The 16,908-nt window shown below is 42.7% G+C and overlaps 2 protein-coding genes across 7 annotated transcripts in view; one reads left to right on the top strand and one right to left on the bottom strand.

Annotated features, from left to right (window-relative positions):
• Positions 1 to 857: 857 nt before the first annotated feature.
• Positions 858 to 16,908, bottom strand: part of LOC102157101 (NACHT, LRR and PYD domains-containing protein 12) — a 41,669-nt gene continuing 25,618 nt past the window's right edge. For all 5 annotated transcript variants that reach the window (XM_038588035.1, XM_038588033.1, XM_038588034.1 and 2 more), the window contains exons 6-13: positions 12,188 to 12,358; positions 11,898 to 12,068; positions 9,225 to 9,404; positions 8,228 to 8,398; positions 7,960 to 8,130; positions 7,483 to 7,653; positions 7,179 to 7,349; positions 858 to 2,930 (exon numbers count right to left, since the gene is read on the bottom strand). In XM_038588035.1, coding sequence (XP_038443963.1) covers positions 2,849 to 2,930; positions 7,179 to 7,349; positions 7,483 to 7,653; positions 7,960 to 8,130; positions 8,228 to 8,398; positions 9,225 to 9,404; positions 11,898 to 12,068; positions 12,188 to 12,358 — 1,288 coding nt within the window. In that variant the 3' untranslated portion in view covers positions 858 to 2,848. The remainder of the gene's footprint in view (positions 2,931 to 7,178; positions 7,350 to 7,482; positions 7,654 to 7,959; positions 8,131 to 8,227; positions 8,399 to 9,224; positions 9,405 to 11,897; positions 12,069 to 12,187; positions 12,359 to 16,908) is intronic.
• Positions 4,641 to 16,475, top strand: TEX13B (testis expressed 13B). Of its 2 annotated transcripts, XM_038588040.1 has the most exons (5): positions 4,642 to 4,776; positions 14,774 to 14,923; positions 15,186 to 15,672; positions 15,762 to 16,039; positions 16,216 to 16,393. In XM_038588040.1, exons 3-5 carry the CDS (start codon positions 15,217 to 15,219, stop codon positions 16,250 to 16,252), a joined length of 771 nt encoding a protein of 256 aa, XP_038443968.1. In that variant the 5' UTR covers positions 4,642 to 4,776; positions 14,774 to 14,923; positions 15,186 to 15,216; the 3' UTR covers positions 16,253 to 16,393. The 2 variants fall into 2 exon arrangements, with proteins under 2 accessions (XP_038443967.1, XP_038443968.1); XM_038588039.1 differs by having other exon boundaries at positions 4,641 to 4,776; positions 15,762 to 16,475.

The raw sequence follows: 16,908 nt of genomic DNA, 5'->3' as shown, positions 1-16,908 counted from the left end.
CCCAGGATCCATGATCTGAGCTGAAGGCAGACGCTTAACCAACTGAGCCACTCAGGCACCCCAATATGGTTCTGTTTAAAACTACTGTCTTGGCGACACCCGGGTGGCTCAGCGATTAAGCACCTGCCTTTGGCCCAGGGCATGATCTTGAGTCCCAGGAATGAGTCCCACATCCGCCTCCCCACATGGAGCTTGCTTCTCCCTCTGCCTAGGTCTCTGCCTCTCTCTGTGTGTCTCTCTCATGAATAAATAAAATCCTTAAAAAAAATAAAACTGGGGATCCCTGGGTGGCTCAGCGGTTTGGCGTCTGCCTTTGGCCCAGGGCGCGATCCTGGAGTTCCGGGATCGAGTCCCGCGTCGGGCTCCTGGTGTGGAGCCTGCTTCTCCGTCCTCCTGTGTCTCTGCCTCTCTCTTTCTCTCTCTACATCTATCATGAATAAATAAATAAATAAATCTTTAAAAAAAATAAAACTACCATCTTGCTATTTTTTATTTTTACCAACTCTGCCTGTTATCCAATGTCTGAAAACTGCCATTTCATATATTTTGCCCATTTTTTGAGTTGTTAATATGGGAAGATGAATCCATTCACTGCTATTTCATCATTGCACGAAGTAAAAGTCCTTCATGTTTTGTTTTTCATACTGATTTGTTATTTATACATGTGCCAAATATGTTCTTCCAATTTATCTTGTCTTTTCATTTTATTTATGCATTTTTCTCATAAAGAGATTTTTAATTTTGATGTTATCAAAGCTTTCATTCTTTTCCTTTAGGCTTATGTCATGCTTATATAATGCCTGCTCTGTTTTTTCTTCTAAAATGTCATCTTTGAAAAGAAGAATGACTCCTCAGTATAAGTTAGTTTTATTTCTAACATCAAGTTTATTAACTATAAAATTAATACATGCACATGGTAAAAACATCAAGTAGAACAGAGGGCTATATATAAAAATGAAAAGTTTCTTTCCTCTTCTCTCACTGCCCTTGTTTGTCAAATTCCTCTTGACAGAAATAACTCCTGTTAAGTATTTCTTGTATACATTCTTCCACACATACTCTCGACAGATACATATACATGTATACTTATTCTTTTGTATATAACTGGGACACACACAAACACATAGAGTTATGCAAACTTCCATTCAATATTCTATCTTTGAGTTCTTAATGTGACTGAGTTTTATCAGATGTTCTCTAGACTGACAGAGGGACCACGGCAGTCAGAGAAGATAGCAGGGGATGTGCATAGGAAAAGGCATATTCATCTCTGTAAAGCTAACATTTAGCATAAGTCTTAAATAACTAAAGGGGGAGAAACTGAGAAATCTGGAAACAAAGTGCTATCTTTACCATTCTTCTCAGGCCAAACTGGTCTCCTGACTGAAAGTTACCATCTCCCAGGGCCGCAAGGAACAACATGTGATGATGGATGAGGATGTGAAGCAGCTGGATCTCTCACCTGCAGTAACTTCCCACTATGTGTCTCTCCCCCACTAGCTTTACTCTATCTAGCACATGCATTTCACTCAAGTGCACAGTTAACACTGACCACACAGCAGGAAAATCTGGGAGCTCAAAGAATATACAGTTGAGTTCTTACATTTATAAACTAATACGAACAGCTACCATTCTAATACCTACTGTGTGAGGGTAGGCACCATGTTGGGAACAACAGCCCTGCAAGGTTAATGTCAATGTATCTCCATTTTACAGATGAGAAAATAGAAACTGTAAGGGTCAAAGTAACCTTTTCAGGATCACAGGGCTAGTCCAGTAGCTTCCAGAGACAACTCTACACCTTAATCAGGTCAGCCTATCTTTCTATCCATCCCACACCACATTCATTCCTATATTGTGGACTTTGTGCTATTTTCTTTGCCTGGAGTTCCCTCCCTCCACTTGTCTTGTCTGGTGTTCTGTGGAAGCTAGGCAGAGAGAGAAACATGGGGCCATATAGGATCCATGCTAGGCTATGCAGAATGCTGCCAGGGATGAGGATCAGTCACCCATAGGAGTCCATGAACAAGAACAAACACATGGGGTAGGGATTAAAAGTTCAGACAGGGAGCTGAGCCTGGGAACTGGAGAGCACCCTCACGAGCCTAGGATGTAGATACTACTGCAGCTCAAGAAATGCTACTGTCAACTTTTGGAGAGCTTTAGGTGCTCTTGGAGAGCTGCTCAGAAAAACAGCTCTGTTGCCTGCAGTCTTACAGCCACTAGCCAATAGATCTTCCTCATCTCAATACTGCTCATTCTCAGGGCCCACATTGAGTTATACCCAGGAAGCCTTTCCCTATCAATTCAACTCATCCCTCTCTCTTTCTTTTGGGAATTATAATTTTACTTAAAATCAGCACCATAAAATAGAACATGTATGTGTACCCCTTCTTGCCCTTTAATAATTTCAAGTATCTTGTTTCTTTGAGTTGATTCATTCACATCATTTTTCTATTGTTTCCCTGTCTGGCCTGGATATTGTAAAGCCTGGCTAGATTCCAGTCCCAATTCTCTATGGAGCTGTGTGACCTACAGCTAGTCACAACCTCTCTGAGCCTCATCTTTCCACCTTTGAGGGTTTCTGTGAAAATGTAGTAAATTTTATAACACAACATATGAACATAAGATGTTATTGCTGAAGACATTTGAACTAAGTGCTTCTGCCTTTCACATTCTATTTAGTGGATAATTCTATGTAAGAAATAGCAACCACTGCTACTCACTTCACACTAGGGTCCTCAGCAAAGGTTAACAGGATTAGAATAAGAATATTGCACAACTGTTAAAGATGGTGCCAGATGGAGGGGGGTCTATATGCAGCTGATTCGGGAGCTCTCCTTAGAAACTACCAGGTGATTCCAGGCTTGCTCATTTTTAAAGCTTCCATCTTTCTGAATGTTTCTTCATGTAAATGATCCGTGTCAATGCTATGAAAAAATGAAAAGAATCTAGTGTCAAGTCAAGCCAACAGATCCCTTCACTAGTTTTCCTATCCTAAGAAGATTCCCATTCTACTGGCTTCTTTGCACCAGTTACTTCACCCATTCAGCCATCTACCTTTTCCCTCAGCCTTAGCTCTTCTCTTTGGGAAAATGCCTCACTTCCTCCTGGACTCTCACATTCGTCCCTCTCTGCCTTTGTCCAAGGCCCTGCTGCACCAGTCCATTATTTCCTGCTCCTGTATATGTAATCTCTCCCTCTCTACAGGCTCCTTTCACTCAACCTAAAACTTTGCCTCTCCTCAGCGAGCCAAGAAGGAAAAAGAACTCCCTCCTTCCCACAGTTCGGCAAGCCCTCCCAGCTACAGACCCACATCTCTTCTCCTTTACACAAATTTCTTCAGGGATTAGTCTCTGCTCCTTCTCCCCCTTCTTTATCTCCAATCTCTTCAAGTCATTGCAGTCTGGTTTCTGGCCCCACCACACCACTGAAACTGCCCTTGACAGAGTTACCGATGGCCTCCTAATGACTAAATCCAATGGACAGAGGTTTCAGTACCCGTCCTTTTGGTCCTCTCTGCTGCACTTGATACCATTAAGCCCTTCTTCCTTGAAACTCACTTTTCCCATAGCTTCCAGGACACCATTTTCTCTCCTGGTTTACTCCATGGGTTTTCCTTTCCATACCCACCTCTTAAAAGTTGGTATTGCCCAGGGGGCTAATTCCCCAGGGATGTTTCTCAGAGGTTCTTCTCTTCTCACTCTCCCTAGAGGATCTCATCCATTGTCATGGCTTCAGCTATCATCTCCAGGGCACACTCTTATATCCAACTGCCCACCTATTAGAAAACTTCCCACAGGGTCCAAAAGGCACTTCAGAAAACTCCACACGTGTGTCCCCAATTAAAACCCACTGACTACAAAAGATGGTACAAGCTCTTTCAGGTGTGTAGTGAGATAAAAACTTTAGGTTTTTTTTAAGATTTTAGTTTTTAATGGATAGAAGCTAGCAAAGTGAAATGAGTAAACTTGATAATTATGGAATTGTAGAGTAAGTAGATATTTAATGCCTTGGAAATGTAACAAGACCTTTAGAACTTTTGGAGTTACTTAGCACAAGTTGCCTTCTCTCTCTTTTTATTTATTTATTTGTTTGTTTATTTATTTATTTATTTATTTATTTATTTATTTATTTATTTATTTATTTTTAAGTTGCCTTCTCTCTTGATGCATAGTACTCACTGTTGGGCAAGAGGTGGGCCAATATGCTTAGGAAACCCGAGGTCTTCTGGGAATTAAGAGACCAGATACACTCAACCCCTTCTTTCCAAATTTAGAACTAGAAAATTGCATCAGGGTGAGTTAGAGACCTTTATCTAAGGCTCGCAGCCTGGAAAAGGCACCAAGGCCCATAAAATAAAATTTTCTAGAAGAAAGATAAAGGCTAAAGTGGGGCCCTTCACTCAAGTCATGGGCCTCCACCTTTGTGGGGCAAGGGCAGGTCTCACATCAATATACCTGTGGCTAAGTCCAGGAGCTCCTCTAGACCCAACCACCCTGACACATACAGTACTTTAGAGAACAATGGCTGCATGTTTGGGTGTAGACTCGTATATCTGTAACCTCAGTGCCCAATTATGATGGCACTGCAAGGCTAGAAGGGATCCAGACCAGCCAGGGCATCACTGTCTAGTAACCAAACTTCTGTGGGACCAGTTAGGGTCAGTTCTTAAGATCCCCCTGTGGCAGTGAGAAACAACAGCAGCAGTGGACTGACTCTCCAACCAACTTTAGAAACAAAACTGGCTCTAGCTTGAAGACTGGTTTTTGAAAGGTAAGGAGAGGCCTCAAAATGAACCACTACTAGAGTATTTGAAATAGAGTAATGACTGAGTTTGTACTCAGAATTCTGTTAACAGGACTTACTAAACACATATGGTATACAAGGCCTCGCCTACCCCCTCAGCCTCACTTTTTGACACATTCTGCTTTGTACTTCATGCTCCAGCAAGAGCAAACTCCTTGAATATTTCCCACCCTTTTCCCCATGAAGTATCATAAACCATACTGTTTATTGTCTAACTACCTTGTTCATGCTATCTCCCGAGCCTGGACTACCCTTCTCCATCCTTACTCCCATTTCTCTTGGTAATAGTCATGAGACTTAACTCAGGTGGTCCTTCCTTCAAGAAGCTTTCTGTGACCTTCTTGGGCTGCCACGACTCCCTTAAGGCCACATGATCACCCTATTGCATTTTTCAGTTTATGGGCCTGTCTCTACCACTAAGTCATCAGGCCCCTGAAGAGCATAGATTATGTCTCACGTCTTATTCACTCTTGTCTCCTGGCACCTGGCACACTTGACTAGCACATAGCAGGTATTTAGAAAGTACTTGTGGAATGAGTGAAGGTAAGCTCTGTCACTCTAAGGTCATGGCCTCTTTTACTCCTTGACCTTCTGAAAGTCTAGACATGTAGTCTTTATTGAACACGTCATTAATGGTCTCCTTTCCTTGCCTCCAGATGTTCTAAGTTACTAATTTGTCTTCTATATGTATTTACTGTATGCAAAACACTGAGCCAGGAACTTTATTGGGGGGGGGTGCGTAGAGAATACAATGAAGAACAAGATTCAGCCCCACACTCAATCAGCTCTCAGAAAATAACCTTCTTCCTCCAGTCTTTGCAATTTCCAGCCAAGACTCTCCCTTTTAGAAGGCTCTCCCAGAATTACCGTTTTGATCCCACCACAACATTAAATTATCCACAGTTCCCTCTCACCTTACTTGGGTAAATACATATTTCTATTAATTACAGTGTTGTTTGTATTACATATACTCTAACATTCAAAACTGATTTGAGGTCAGTAAATGAGGTCTATTCTGTGTGTGTGTGTGTGTGTGTGTCCTTTATTTTGTATTTTGAGCTATTGCTGCATACTGTTATCAACTTATCAACTGACAAGTTATAAGGGTTTGAAGGTTGGCCTGAAAACACAGTGGAAGCACATTGGTTAAAAGGCAAAGAGCAAGAGATACAGGAAACGGCGTAATAATTTACAATAAAAAGCAAATAATGGCATGCCATCACAAAATAATTTCTCCCTGCTGTCATTTAGGACCTTTGCTGAAGCATACACACTACAGAGCACTACCACATTAAATTACTCAATATTTAAATAAACCTTAGGATTGATCATTAAGCTTATTCCAACAAGTTGACAATATAGACAGCAGTCACCTCTTTTGAGAAAGACACTATGGAATGGAAGTCTCGAAATCTCTGAGGCTTATCATGTCGCAAATAATTCTCTTTCAAGGCAGTAACCACCACACTTTCAAGCCTTTGAAACTAACATACTTCACTTTGCTAGTAGAGAACCAGTTCCTGTTTCAGCCAGACTTGTAATCAGGCCTTTATGCTGTTTTCATTTACACTTCAATCTGTTAAATTGGCTTTGAAATGTGGAATTTTTGCACTCAGCCTTTATTTTCCATTATGTGTTCCAGCTCTGAATGCCAGAAATGAATGGACATTTGGCCACTGATTAGCTGCCAACACAGCATAGCTGTATCCTAATTAAGACTGACTTTGTGGGTCATGCCAGCCTGCTGAGCTGGCAGATGGACATTGACCAAAAAGGGTCAAGACCTCCACTTCCTATAATTGCATCATTACAACTTCATTTCCTTGAGTCTTGAAGATCCAAATGTAAACATTAAGACCTCTGGCAAGTATGAGAAGAGAAAAGGGAAGGAATCTAACACTTATGGAATACCCTCTATGTGCCAAAGATTGTACTAGGTACATCTTTAATTAACGTTTCACTTCATTCAGTCTCCTCGTTAACACCAGATAGTCAGGTACTAGTATTGGCTCCATTTTACAGACAGTGATACTAAAGTACAGGGAGGTTAAGTAAGCGTGGCCATGTAGCTAGTAGGTGCTAAACCTGGTATTTAAGCCAGACCTAACAGAATCTAGATGTGGTACTCTTTTCCCTACACCATGTTGCTTCTCTTAGCAGTGATATCCAGTGCTGCCTGTTCTCTGCCTCTTTCTCTGCCCATGTCTAAGGAGGAGGCCTACTGGTCATTTTACTTACTTTTGATATTTTGCCTAGGCATGGCTTGCCTCAGTTTTTCTTCTTTCCTGACTGCAATGGGCTATGATCAAACCCAACATGTCTGTCTTGACCCTCTCCCTTCCTGCCCTACCCCCGCCATAGTAACTTACTAGAATGTCTGTAGTTTACATATTGGCTGAAGCAGTGCATCACAGAGCATTTGCACTCCAAAATCCTTGAGGTCATTTCCGCTTAGGTCTAGCAATGTTAGGTTCTCGTTTCTGCTGAGGACAGAGGCAAGGGCTCCACAGCACGCATCTGTGAGATGACATTCTGCTAACCTGCGGGGCAGGGGTGGTTTGAAGATTCAAGAAAGAAACCAGTTTTATTCCGAGTTCTGCAATGACCCCCTCATACCATATAGAGAGAGCCTGGAACAAGAGCCCAGTGAGCAAAAGGTCCCAGTATACGTACCACAAAGTCTGCAGTTTGCAGGAGGGTTGTTTCAGCCCTTCACACAGCACCTGCATACCCTCGTCCCCTAAAGCATTATCACTGAGGTCAAGGTCTCTTAGGTACTCATTGGTGTAGAGTGCATTGCACAAATCCTGACAACACTCTCCAGTCAGGTGGCAGGTCCATAGTCTGCCGGGAAGTAAGGTAGAGAAGGCTGGCATCATTTCATCTGCACTGAATTACTTTAGGAATTCTGTTTGCCCATGAGAAAAACACATTAGAAACACACAGTGTCATGTAAAAAAAAATCCCATAGGCCAGGGCCAGAGATTGTAGAGAAGGGAACATTTATTCTCCCTAAATTATCTGGTTCTTCATGTATTGCTTCCTTGAAGATTCAATCACGAGGCCAAAAAAAAAAAAATACTCATTTAATTTTAAGAGTTGCTGAAACATCAGGAAACTATGCCTGTGGCTTTAGTCCACAATACTTACGCCAGATCCTTTAATGGACAGTCAGGCTGTTTTAATCCTTCACACAGCAATTTCAGTCCCAAATCTTCAATTTTGTTATTAATCAGAAGCAGCCTTGTCAGGCTCCGGCTGGAGCTCAGGACTTGGGAAAGGGACTCACAACAAGCTGCAGAAAGGGAACATTCAGAAAGCCTGGAGGAATGGGAATATCAAGGTGGCTGTTAACCATGGAGTCCTACTGAACCTCAAGTGCCAAGGCCCATGAGAACAAGGAGAAGTGGACACTTACACGAGATTCTCGAGAATACCCTTCGTATGCTGCAGACCTTCACAAAGATGCTGTACTCCTGTGTCCCCTAGGGTATTGGCAAACACAAATAGCTCTTTTAACGTCTGACTCACTTGCAAGAAGGAAGAAAGCTCCATACAGCTAGCATCTGTTAGGCAACATGTGCTCAAGCTACCAAGAAAAAAGAAGAAAAATCAGCCACTGCTGACTTTTAACTTCCTGAGAATGTTTTCCTAAGTTCTAGCCATGCTTCAAATTCTAACTCTTGGTGCACTTCCTTCACAAAAGCCTCCTTCTGAAGTCTCCGGCTCACAGTGACCCCCTACCTTTCACTGGATTCATGTGGCATTTCTAAATGATTCCAAAGTATTGAGAACTTCATCACACATTGAACTGTATTGCTCTCCAATTGTTTCATATCTGTATGTCCTTAAGGGCAGCCTTATCACTTGTCCTTCTGATAACTCCACCCACCTCTAGTCCAGCATTGGGTGTATATGGGTATCCCCTATAGAGTTAATATTTAAGTGGTGTCATTCCTGTAAACATGTAAGATGGTAGTATACTGGAAAGATCAGGAGATTTGAAGACAGATTTTGGAGTCACCACAATATCACTTTTGAGTGGTATGACCTTGGACAAGTCACTTTTCCCTGTGATCTTCAGTTTCCTCATCTGTACAACGGGAATTAAAAAAATCCATCTTGGGGATGCCTGAGTGGCTCAGTGGTTGAGCATCTGCCTTCAGCTCAGGGCGTGATCCTGGGGTCCCTGCACGGAGCCTGCTTCTTCCTCTGCCTGTGTCTCTGCCTTTCTCTCTCTCTGTGTCTCTCATGAATAAATAAATAAAACCTTTAAAATAAATCCATCTTATTGGATTTAGTGCATGAAGGTGAAATAACTTCTGCCAAGCACCAAGCATAGATCCTGGCACATAGCAGGCATTCAACAAGTTCAATAGCCATAATACAATGCCAGACAGTTCCAAGAAACTTACTCTAGTTTCTCCACTTTACAGTTGGAATGTCTGAGACCCTCACAAAGATACTTCACCCCTGTGTCTCCCAGGGGATTTTCACTCAGGTCCAGTTCAGTGAGGTTTGGATTGCAAATGAGAACAGAGGCAAGGTACTTGCAAACAACCTCAGAGCTTTCAGGGAGAAAGCTAGCACACAACCTGGAGAGAAAGAAAGATGAACACAGACAGAATTGGCTGCTTTCCTGTCCTACTCACCCGCCCCCTACCCACAATACCTCAGAAGCAGAGAAAATAAAGGTCCACTCATACAAGACTGCCAGCCTTGATAATGTCACAGCCTCCAGGAGAGAGAGAGAATCGTACTTTGCTCTCACAACACTGTATTCCCCAGGAGGATTCAGTAAGTGTTGACTGCCCCTCCAAAAAAAGTGTTGGGAGTAAATATCAACGTGACTTCATCTCATTTTAACCCCCTGCATGAATTTAGAATTCTGTCTTATAGCTATTTTCAAATCCCATGAGGGACATGCTATAATATATTTAATTAAGCTTTATAATCAAAAGATCTAAAAGTCCATTATTTATTAATTTTCCATCCTTACAGAGACCCAGCCCATCATCATAATATAATATTTTATATACATAATATTTTCTTTAGGATGAAGAGTGGTTTTTACTGACCTTCCTGTCTTCTCAGTCTTTGTTTCTTCATATTAAGTAGTCTAGTTTCTTGAACTATCAACTTTTTCTTCCAACCCTTTCAAGAATTTCTATGACATATACTACAATCTTGGAGTCCTCAATTTTCTCTTGAGTTACCAGGCTCCCACCTTAGCCTTGAAGAGGGCTCGTAAATAAACATGTCTATATCTCCCCAATTTAGAAATTTTAAATAGAGGCATTTGGTAGGCAGGAAGAGTTTCAAAGTGAAGTTTAGAAGCTTTAAAGAGCTTTTGCTTAAAAAAAAAAAAAAAAGCAGAAGGGACACCTGGGTGGCTCAGCGGTTGAGCATCTGCCTTTGACTCAGGGCATGATCCTGGAGTCCCAGGATCTAGTCCCGCATTGGGCTTCCTGCATGGAGCCTGCTTCTCCCTCTGCCTATGTCTCTGCCAATCTCTCTCTCTCATGAATAAATAAAATATTTTAAAAAATTAAAAAAAACACATATGGGGTACCTAGATGGCTCAGTCAGTTATGCATCTGACTCCTGATCTCAGCTCAGGTCTTCTCTCAGAGTAGTGAGTTCAAGCCCCACATTGGGCTCTACATTGGACATGGAATCTACTTGAAAATAAATAACCCACATATTTATTGTGCAAGTTAATTGTGTCACATTGGCTAGGTCATATAACCAGATATTTGGTCAAAACTTATTCTAGATGTATCTAGGAAGGTAATTTTTAGATGAGATTAACATTTAAATCAGTAGACTCTGAGTAAAGTAACTTACCCTCCATAATTTGGGTGGGCCTCATCTAATTAGTTGAAGGTCTTTCAGAAAAAGACTGACCTCCCAGGGAAGAAGAGAGATTTCTCCTAGCAGAATGCCTTTGAACTTGAAATGCAACATGAGCTTTCCCCATGTCTCTAGCTTGTTGGCCTACTTTGTAAATATTGAACTTGACATCCACCATAATTCACATGAGCCAATTCCTTAAAATAAATCTCTATATAGTCGACCCTTGAAGAACACAGGTTTGAACTGCATGGATTCACTTAAATACGAATTTTTTTAAATAAATGCAGTACAGTACTGTAAATGTATTTTTCCTTCCTTATGATTTTCTTAATAACATTTTCTTTTCTCCAGTTTACTTTCTTGTAAGAATACAATATAAATATATATCACATACAGAATGTATGTCAGTCAGCTGTTCATGTTATCTGTTGGTCTTCCAGTCAACAGCAAGGCTATTCGTTAAACTTTTGGAAGGTCAAAAGTTATATGGATTTTTGACTAGGGGGAGTTTAAAGTACCTCAAACCCTGTGTTTTTTCCTTTTTCTTTTTTTTTAAGATTTTATTTATTTATTCATGAGAGAGAGAGAGAGAGAGAGGGAGAAGCAGGCTCCATGCAGGGAGCCCGACATGGGACTCAATCCCGGGTCTCCAGGACCACACCCTGGGCTGAAGGCGGCACTAAACCGCTAAGCCACCCGGGCTGTCCAACTCTGTGTTTTTCAAGGGTCAACTGTACATTTATATACATCTTCTTTGTTCTGTTTCTCTGGAGAATGCTAATACATATACAATAAATTTTTTATTAAAACTATTACCATGGGACTTTGAAGTTAGATTCATGTGAGTTCTGAATTGTGCCTTTGCCATGTTATTTAGTCTTATGGCCTCGGGTCCCCATTTCCTCATCTGTTAAAATGGATATGATAATCTGAAACCTCTCAGAACTGTTGTACAATTAAAGGAAATCATAGATACAAAGCAGTCGGCACAATGCTTAGCACAAAGTAATACTTCAGTAAGTGCGGGCTATTGTTATAGTCATTGATATTACTGCCGCCTACAATAAAAAAAAATTCTTTTCCTAAACTTTTTGCATAGGAACAATTTAGGGACTGTCACTTTTAGTCTTCTCCATGACTCTTTGAAATGTGTTGATCACACAACATCCATCTTGGTTGTATATTTAATTTTTTTTTTTCTCGCAGTAAGGAAACTAATGGTTACCACGTACTTGAGCTTCTGTAATTTGCAATTCGGGTCTTTTAAGCCTTCACAAAGCAATTTCAAAGCCAAAGCGTCCAATTTTGTTTCACTGAATTCCAGATCAGTGAGCCACTGGCTGGTGCTAAGAACAGCTGCCAGTGCCCCACAAGAAGCAGGAGAGAGAAGGCATCGGTACAATCTACAGTGAAAAGAAGAATGACCTCATTATCTTGCTCATGCGTAACCACCCCATGCAAACAGAAATTGACAAAAAAATTCTATGAACACAGACAACAAATTCTCCTGCTATTAAGTTACCTCAATGTCTGTAAGACACAGTTTGGCTTTCTTAATCCTTCACACAGAAGCTTCATTCCTGAATCTTCCAGGGTATTTTTTACAAACTCCAAATCTGTCAAATACTGGTTAGTTTCAAATACTAAAGAGAGGTCCTTACCACAAGAAGCTGTGAGGTGGCAGAAAATCAGTCTGTATGGAGAAAAAGACATTTTAGAGAAGAAAGAAAATAGGACTCTCTTTAAAGGTATCTGTTTATACCTTACAGATGTAATTAATTCTTTCAGTCCACTCAGCAATTAATTTTTTGAGTGCTTACCACTATGCCAGATGCTGAAAACACAGAAATAATTAAGACTCAGACCTGGCCTTGCAGGAATGTCCAGTTGATGGGGCAAAAAATCAGAAAATCATGGATTATAATACAGTGTGAAAAGTACTGCAAGTGGTATGCACAAAGTATCATGGGGACACAGAAGGGTGGCATAATTCAGCCTACCTCAGGATGGGAGCTGGAGGATCAAGAAATAGTTGTAAGATAAAGAAATACTTGAGCACTGCTGTGAAAGGGAAATAGAAATTGAACAGGAGTTAGGTGGATGAAGAGAATGGGAGCAAGGAGAACAGGAGAGGCCAAGGGACAACCCACTCATGGAGCATCCTGTGCAAAGTCCAGTAGACAAGTGAGAGGATGTTTTGTTTGAGAAACTGCCAATTATATCTGACCCTTGAACAACTCAGGGGTTAGAGGCTCTGACCTCCACACAGTTGAAAATCTGCCTGTAATGTTTAACTTCCCCCAAACTTGACCACTATTAGCCTATTGATGACCAGAAAGAAGCCTTAACAATAAAATAGTCAGGACATGTGGGTGGCTCAGCGGTTGAGCTTCTGCCTTTGGCTCAGGGTGTGATCCCAGGGTCCTGGGATCGAGTCCCACATTGGGGTCCCTGCATGGAGCTTGCTTCTCCCTCTGCCTGTGTCTCTGCCTCTCTCTGTCTCTCTCATGAATAAACAAATAAAATCGTTTTTAAAAACCACAATAAAATAGTCAACTAACACATATTTTATGTTATACGTATTACATACTATCTTATCGTAAACTGGAGAAAAAAATGTTATTAAGAAAATCATAAGTTAGGAAAAATACATTTATAGTACTGTACTGAATTTATTTTAAAAATCCACACAGGAGCAGCCCCAGTGGCCCAGTGGTTTAGCACCACCTTCAGCCAGGGGCATGATCCTGGAGACGGAGGGTCGAGGCCCACATCAGGCTCCCTGCATGGAGCCTACTTCTCCCTCTGCCTGTGTCTCTGCTTCTCTCTCTGTGGGTCTCTCATGAATAAATAAATTAAATATTTAAAAAAATAAAATAAAAATCCACACAGAAGTAAACCTCCACAGTCCAAACTCCAGGTTGTTCAAAGGGTCAACTGTATTTGCTATGGCCTATCTTAAAAGACTAGAACGACATATATAGCTCTCAAACTATTAAGTAGTTATCTTCTAGGTTAGGGAAAGGTGAGTTTACAGGTATACTTTCACATTATAGGTATTTAAAAATTATATAAAATGATCACAAGTTACAAAAAATAGTTTAAAATTTTTAAAAAATGTGCTTAATATAAATAATTTCTACGATAGACAAAATATAAAGAGTAAAGTTTTTTATGTACAATATTCCTACCACTCCAAAATAACCACTGTTAACATTTTGGTATGTGACTTTCCAGGTTTTTAATGCATGCATACATAGATATATGTTCCTTGTAACAAATGAAATCATATAAGATATATTTTAAAAAGAAACTTTTTCTAAACCTCCTCTCCAACTCCACCTCCTAGAGATGAGAGTCTGGTGTATACCTTCCCACTCCTTTCTCCAAGCTCATAGAAACATACACACACACACACACACACACATACACACACACAGAATTTGTATATTTTTACAAAAATGTGACCAGAAAAAACATTACATCAACTTTATATGCACTTTGTCATTCCGTTCTCACGGTGGGCCCATAGGTAGAAACTAAGATTCAATTATAGCAGAACGTCATATAGTAAGCGGCAAAGCAGGATTACACCTTAAGTCTGTCTGATTTATCCAGTGGCTTCAGAAAGCCATTGGAGGTTTAAACTCACATGCTCAATTTCCTCTGTCTGGGTAGGCAGGAGACAAACCAGGTATCAGACGGCGGCGGTAGTCCAGGGAAGAAATACAGGTTGGGGAAGCTGGACTAGGATAGTGGGAGCGTGAAGGTAGACAGAATCGAGACTTGGTTTCCGGGTGAAATGGCCAGAATTTAAGACCGTTTAGGGCAACTACAACGTTCAGTGCTGAGCCAATGGGCGATAAAACTGTTCCCTGGCTCCCCCCTCTTCCTCCAAGGGATATGAAAGGTCACTGAGCGATTGGGGCTGCTTCTAGTTCTAGAACATTCCATTTCTAGGAGGCAACGGCCCCTTGGCATGGGACAATACATTATGGAGGGGGGTGAGACTTCTTGTACTCAATTACCAGTACTTCACGGTCTCGATTCTAAATCTTTTCTAACCACTCCTATTGTTTCCCACCTTCACTGACTTTCACCAACGTAGCGGATTCTCTTATGTCCTGGCATTTGGGAGGAACCATCCTCAAAAATTCCCTCCCCCCCCCGCTGTCTCTGGAAGTTGGAACAGTCCCAGAGTAAAAGCCTCGACGGTTGGCCCCAAGACTTCCTTTTCTCGGAGCCCTTGGAGGGAAAGGTGCGTTTTCTCTTTGGGTTTCGTAGGTGGGCGTGGTTAGCCCCGCATACTATCTGGTCTCCACTGGAGAAGTGAGGCTTGGTGGGAAGTGTACTAGCGTGGGGCAAGCCTTAGGGGACCTCTAAGAGGATCTGAGGGAGGAGGGGCAGGGCAAAATGATGGGAGGAGACCGGGCTGAGGTAGGGGCGACATTGGGGTGGGACGGCAGGGGGGGCTGTGAGGGCCCCCGCAGGGTGGACACCTGGTTGATTCATTTCCACAGGGCCAGCCAACCCCTAAAGTACTCAGTCATCATGGCCTTGAAATCTGACGACCCCACTGGTGGGTTCCAGCATGACAATGTGGTAGCTTTCATCAATGAGAAAATGGCTGGGCACATAAAAGGCCCTGAGTTCTACATCGAGAATCTATCCCTGTCCTGGAAGGAGGTGGAGAACAAGCTCAGGACCATCCTGGAGGACACCACAGTGTCCAGCGAGGCCAAAGAGGCCTGTGCCTGGAGCAGCCTGGCCCTGGGCGTGCGTTTCGCCCGTAGGCAGGGCCAGTTACACAAGCATAGGGTACACTGGCTGCACGATTTTGCCAAACTACATAAGTCAGCAGCACATGCCTTGGCCTCAGACCTAAAGGAATTCACAGAGCAGCAGGAGATGGAGCGCAAGGAGGCAGCCTTTCGGCTGCAGCTGGCCCAGTCCAACCTGGCAGAGATGCAGAAGGAACGGGATCTACTAAGGTGGAAGCTCTTCCAGGTTGTAAGATTATCTTTACTTGATCCCCGCCCTGTCTCCCTGCCCCACCCCCAGAATGGATCTCAAACCTGCTCTCTTCTCTCCAACAGCTGGGTTCTACCCAGGAGCGGGGCGGGGTCTCAGAGGAGCCAGGCCTGGCCACTGCCTGTGAGACTGGGACAGAGGGAGCAAGTGAGGAGGAAGATGAGGCCGGAGCTGCTGCTACTTCTACTACCGCTGCTGGTGCCACAGGAAGAGGAAGAAGAAGACAGAAGGATGCAGAGGGGGCAGAAACTGCAAAGGCGATGAGTAGAGGCCTCATGCAGCTGCTGGGAGCTGTGGAGCGGAAAAATTACACCACTGGTGGGCAGAGGGAGGGAGATCTCAGGTCAGTGGAAACAGCCATGTTTTATTTCTCTGGGACCCTCAAGCCTGGGTCCAGAGTCGCACCATCGCCCCTTCCTGTCCAGCTCCCTGCCTCATTCACATACTCCTACTCTTGCCCCTCATCCCCCTTCCCGCCTGCACCCACACCATCCCCACCAGCAGCAACATTCACTGCAGGAGCTCCATTTCCAACATCTCCACACATGTGGTCTGATGCGGGGTCCCAGGGAACAGGAACTCAAGAATCCCAAAGAGACAGGAGAGACTCTGAACCCTATCAGCAGAGAAGACCTCCCATATTTCGCAGGCCTGGGGATTGGGACTGCCCTTGGTGTAAAGCTGTGAATTTTTCACGGAGGGAAATCTGCTTCCGATGTGGGAGGGGAATTTGGCTGCAAAGCCCTCAGTAAATTCAGAAATGTGAAACAGAACAGAAACCTGTCCTAGTGGGAAATCAATTTTGGGGAAAGGGGGGGAAAGGAGGGAGGGAGGTTGCCAAGGGATGAATGGGAGAATGAGGCTAAGAGAGTGCGAGGGAAGTGGGGTGGGAAGTGGAGAGACTGTAGATTGACAGAGATAGACATATTTTATATTTTGATGACCCCTTTTTTGTTCCAGAGTATTAACATTCCACACCCCAGAAGCACCATAGCTTCTTAGTGTGTATCTCTCTCACTAACCCTAGTATCTGGTGGACCTGAGCAGCCATGTATATGACCAACTCACCCTTCTTCCCACCTAGGCTATATGATTGGAGCAGGAATGGACAGGATCTCACACTAGAGAATCTGAACAGAGAGGGAGATTCCATAGGTTGATGCTATGGAATCAGTGGGTCATTTGGAATTAGGGTCAAGTTCAGAGTCATGA

This window comes from Canis lupus, chromosome X, assembly GCF_011100685.1.
Source record: "Canis lupus familiaris isolate Mischka breed German Shepherd chromosome X, alternate assembly UU_Cfam_GSD_1.0, whole genome shotgun sequence".
Classification (NCBI taxonomy): domain Eukaryota; kingdom Metazoa; phylum Chordata; class Mammalia; order Carnivora; family Canidae; genus Canis; species Canis lupus.
This window is presented reverse-complemented; position numbering and strand designations above follow the sequence as displayed.

What these genes read in the sequence shown, in the direction of transcription:
- TEX13B (XM_038588039.1), top strand. Translation starts at nt 15,217, where the DNA reads ATGGCCTTGAAATCTGACGACCCCACTGGTGGGTTCCAGCATGACAAT. An exon ending in TAAGGTGGAAGCTCTTCCAG is followed by an intron (nt 15,673 to 15,761) that starts GTTGTAAGATTA and finishes TCTCTCCAACAG; the next exon opens with CTGGGTTCTACCCAGGAGCG.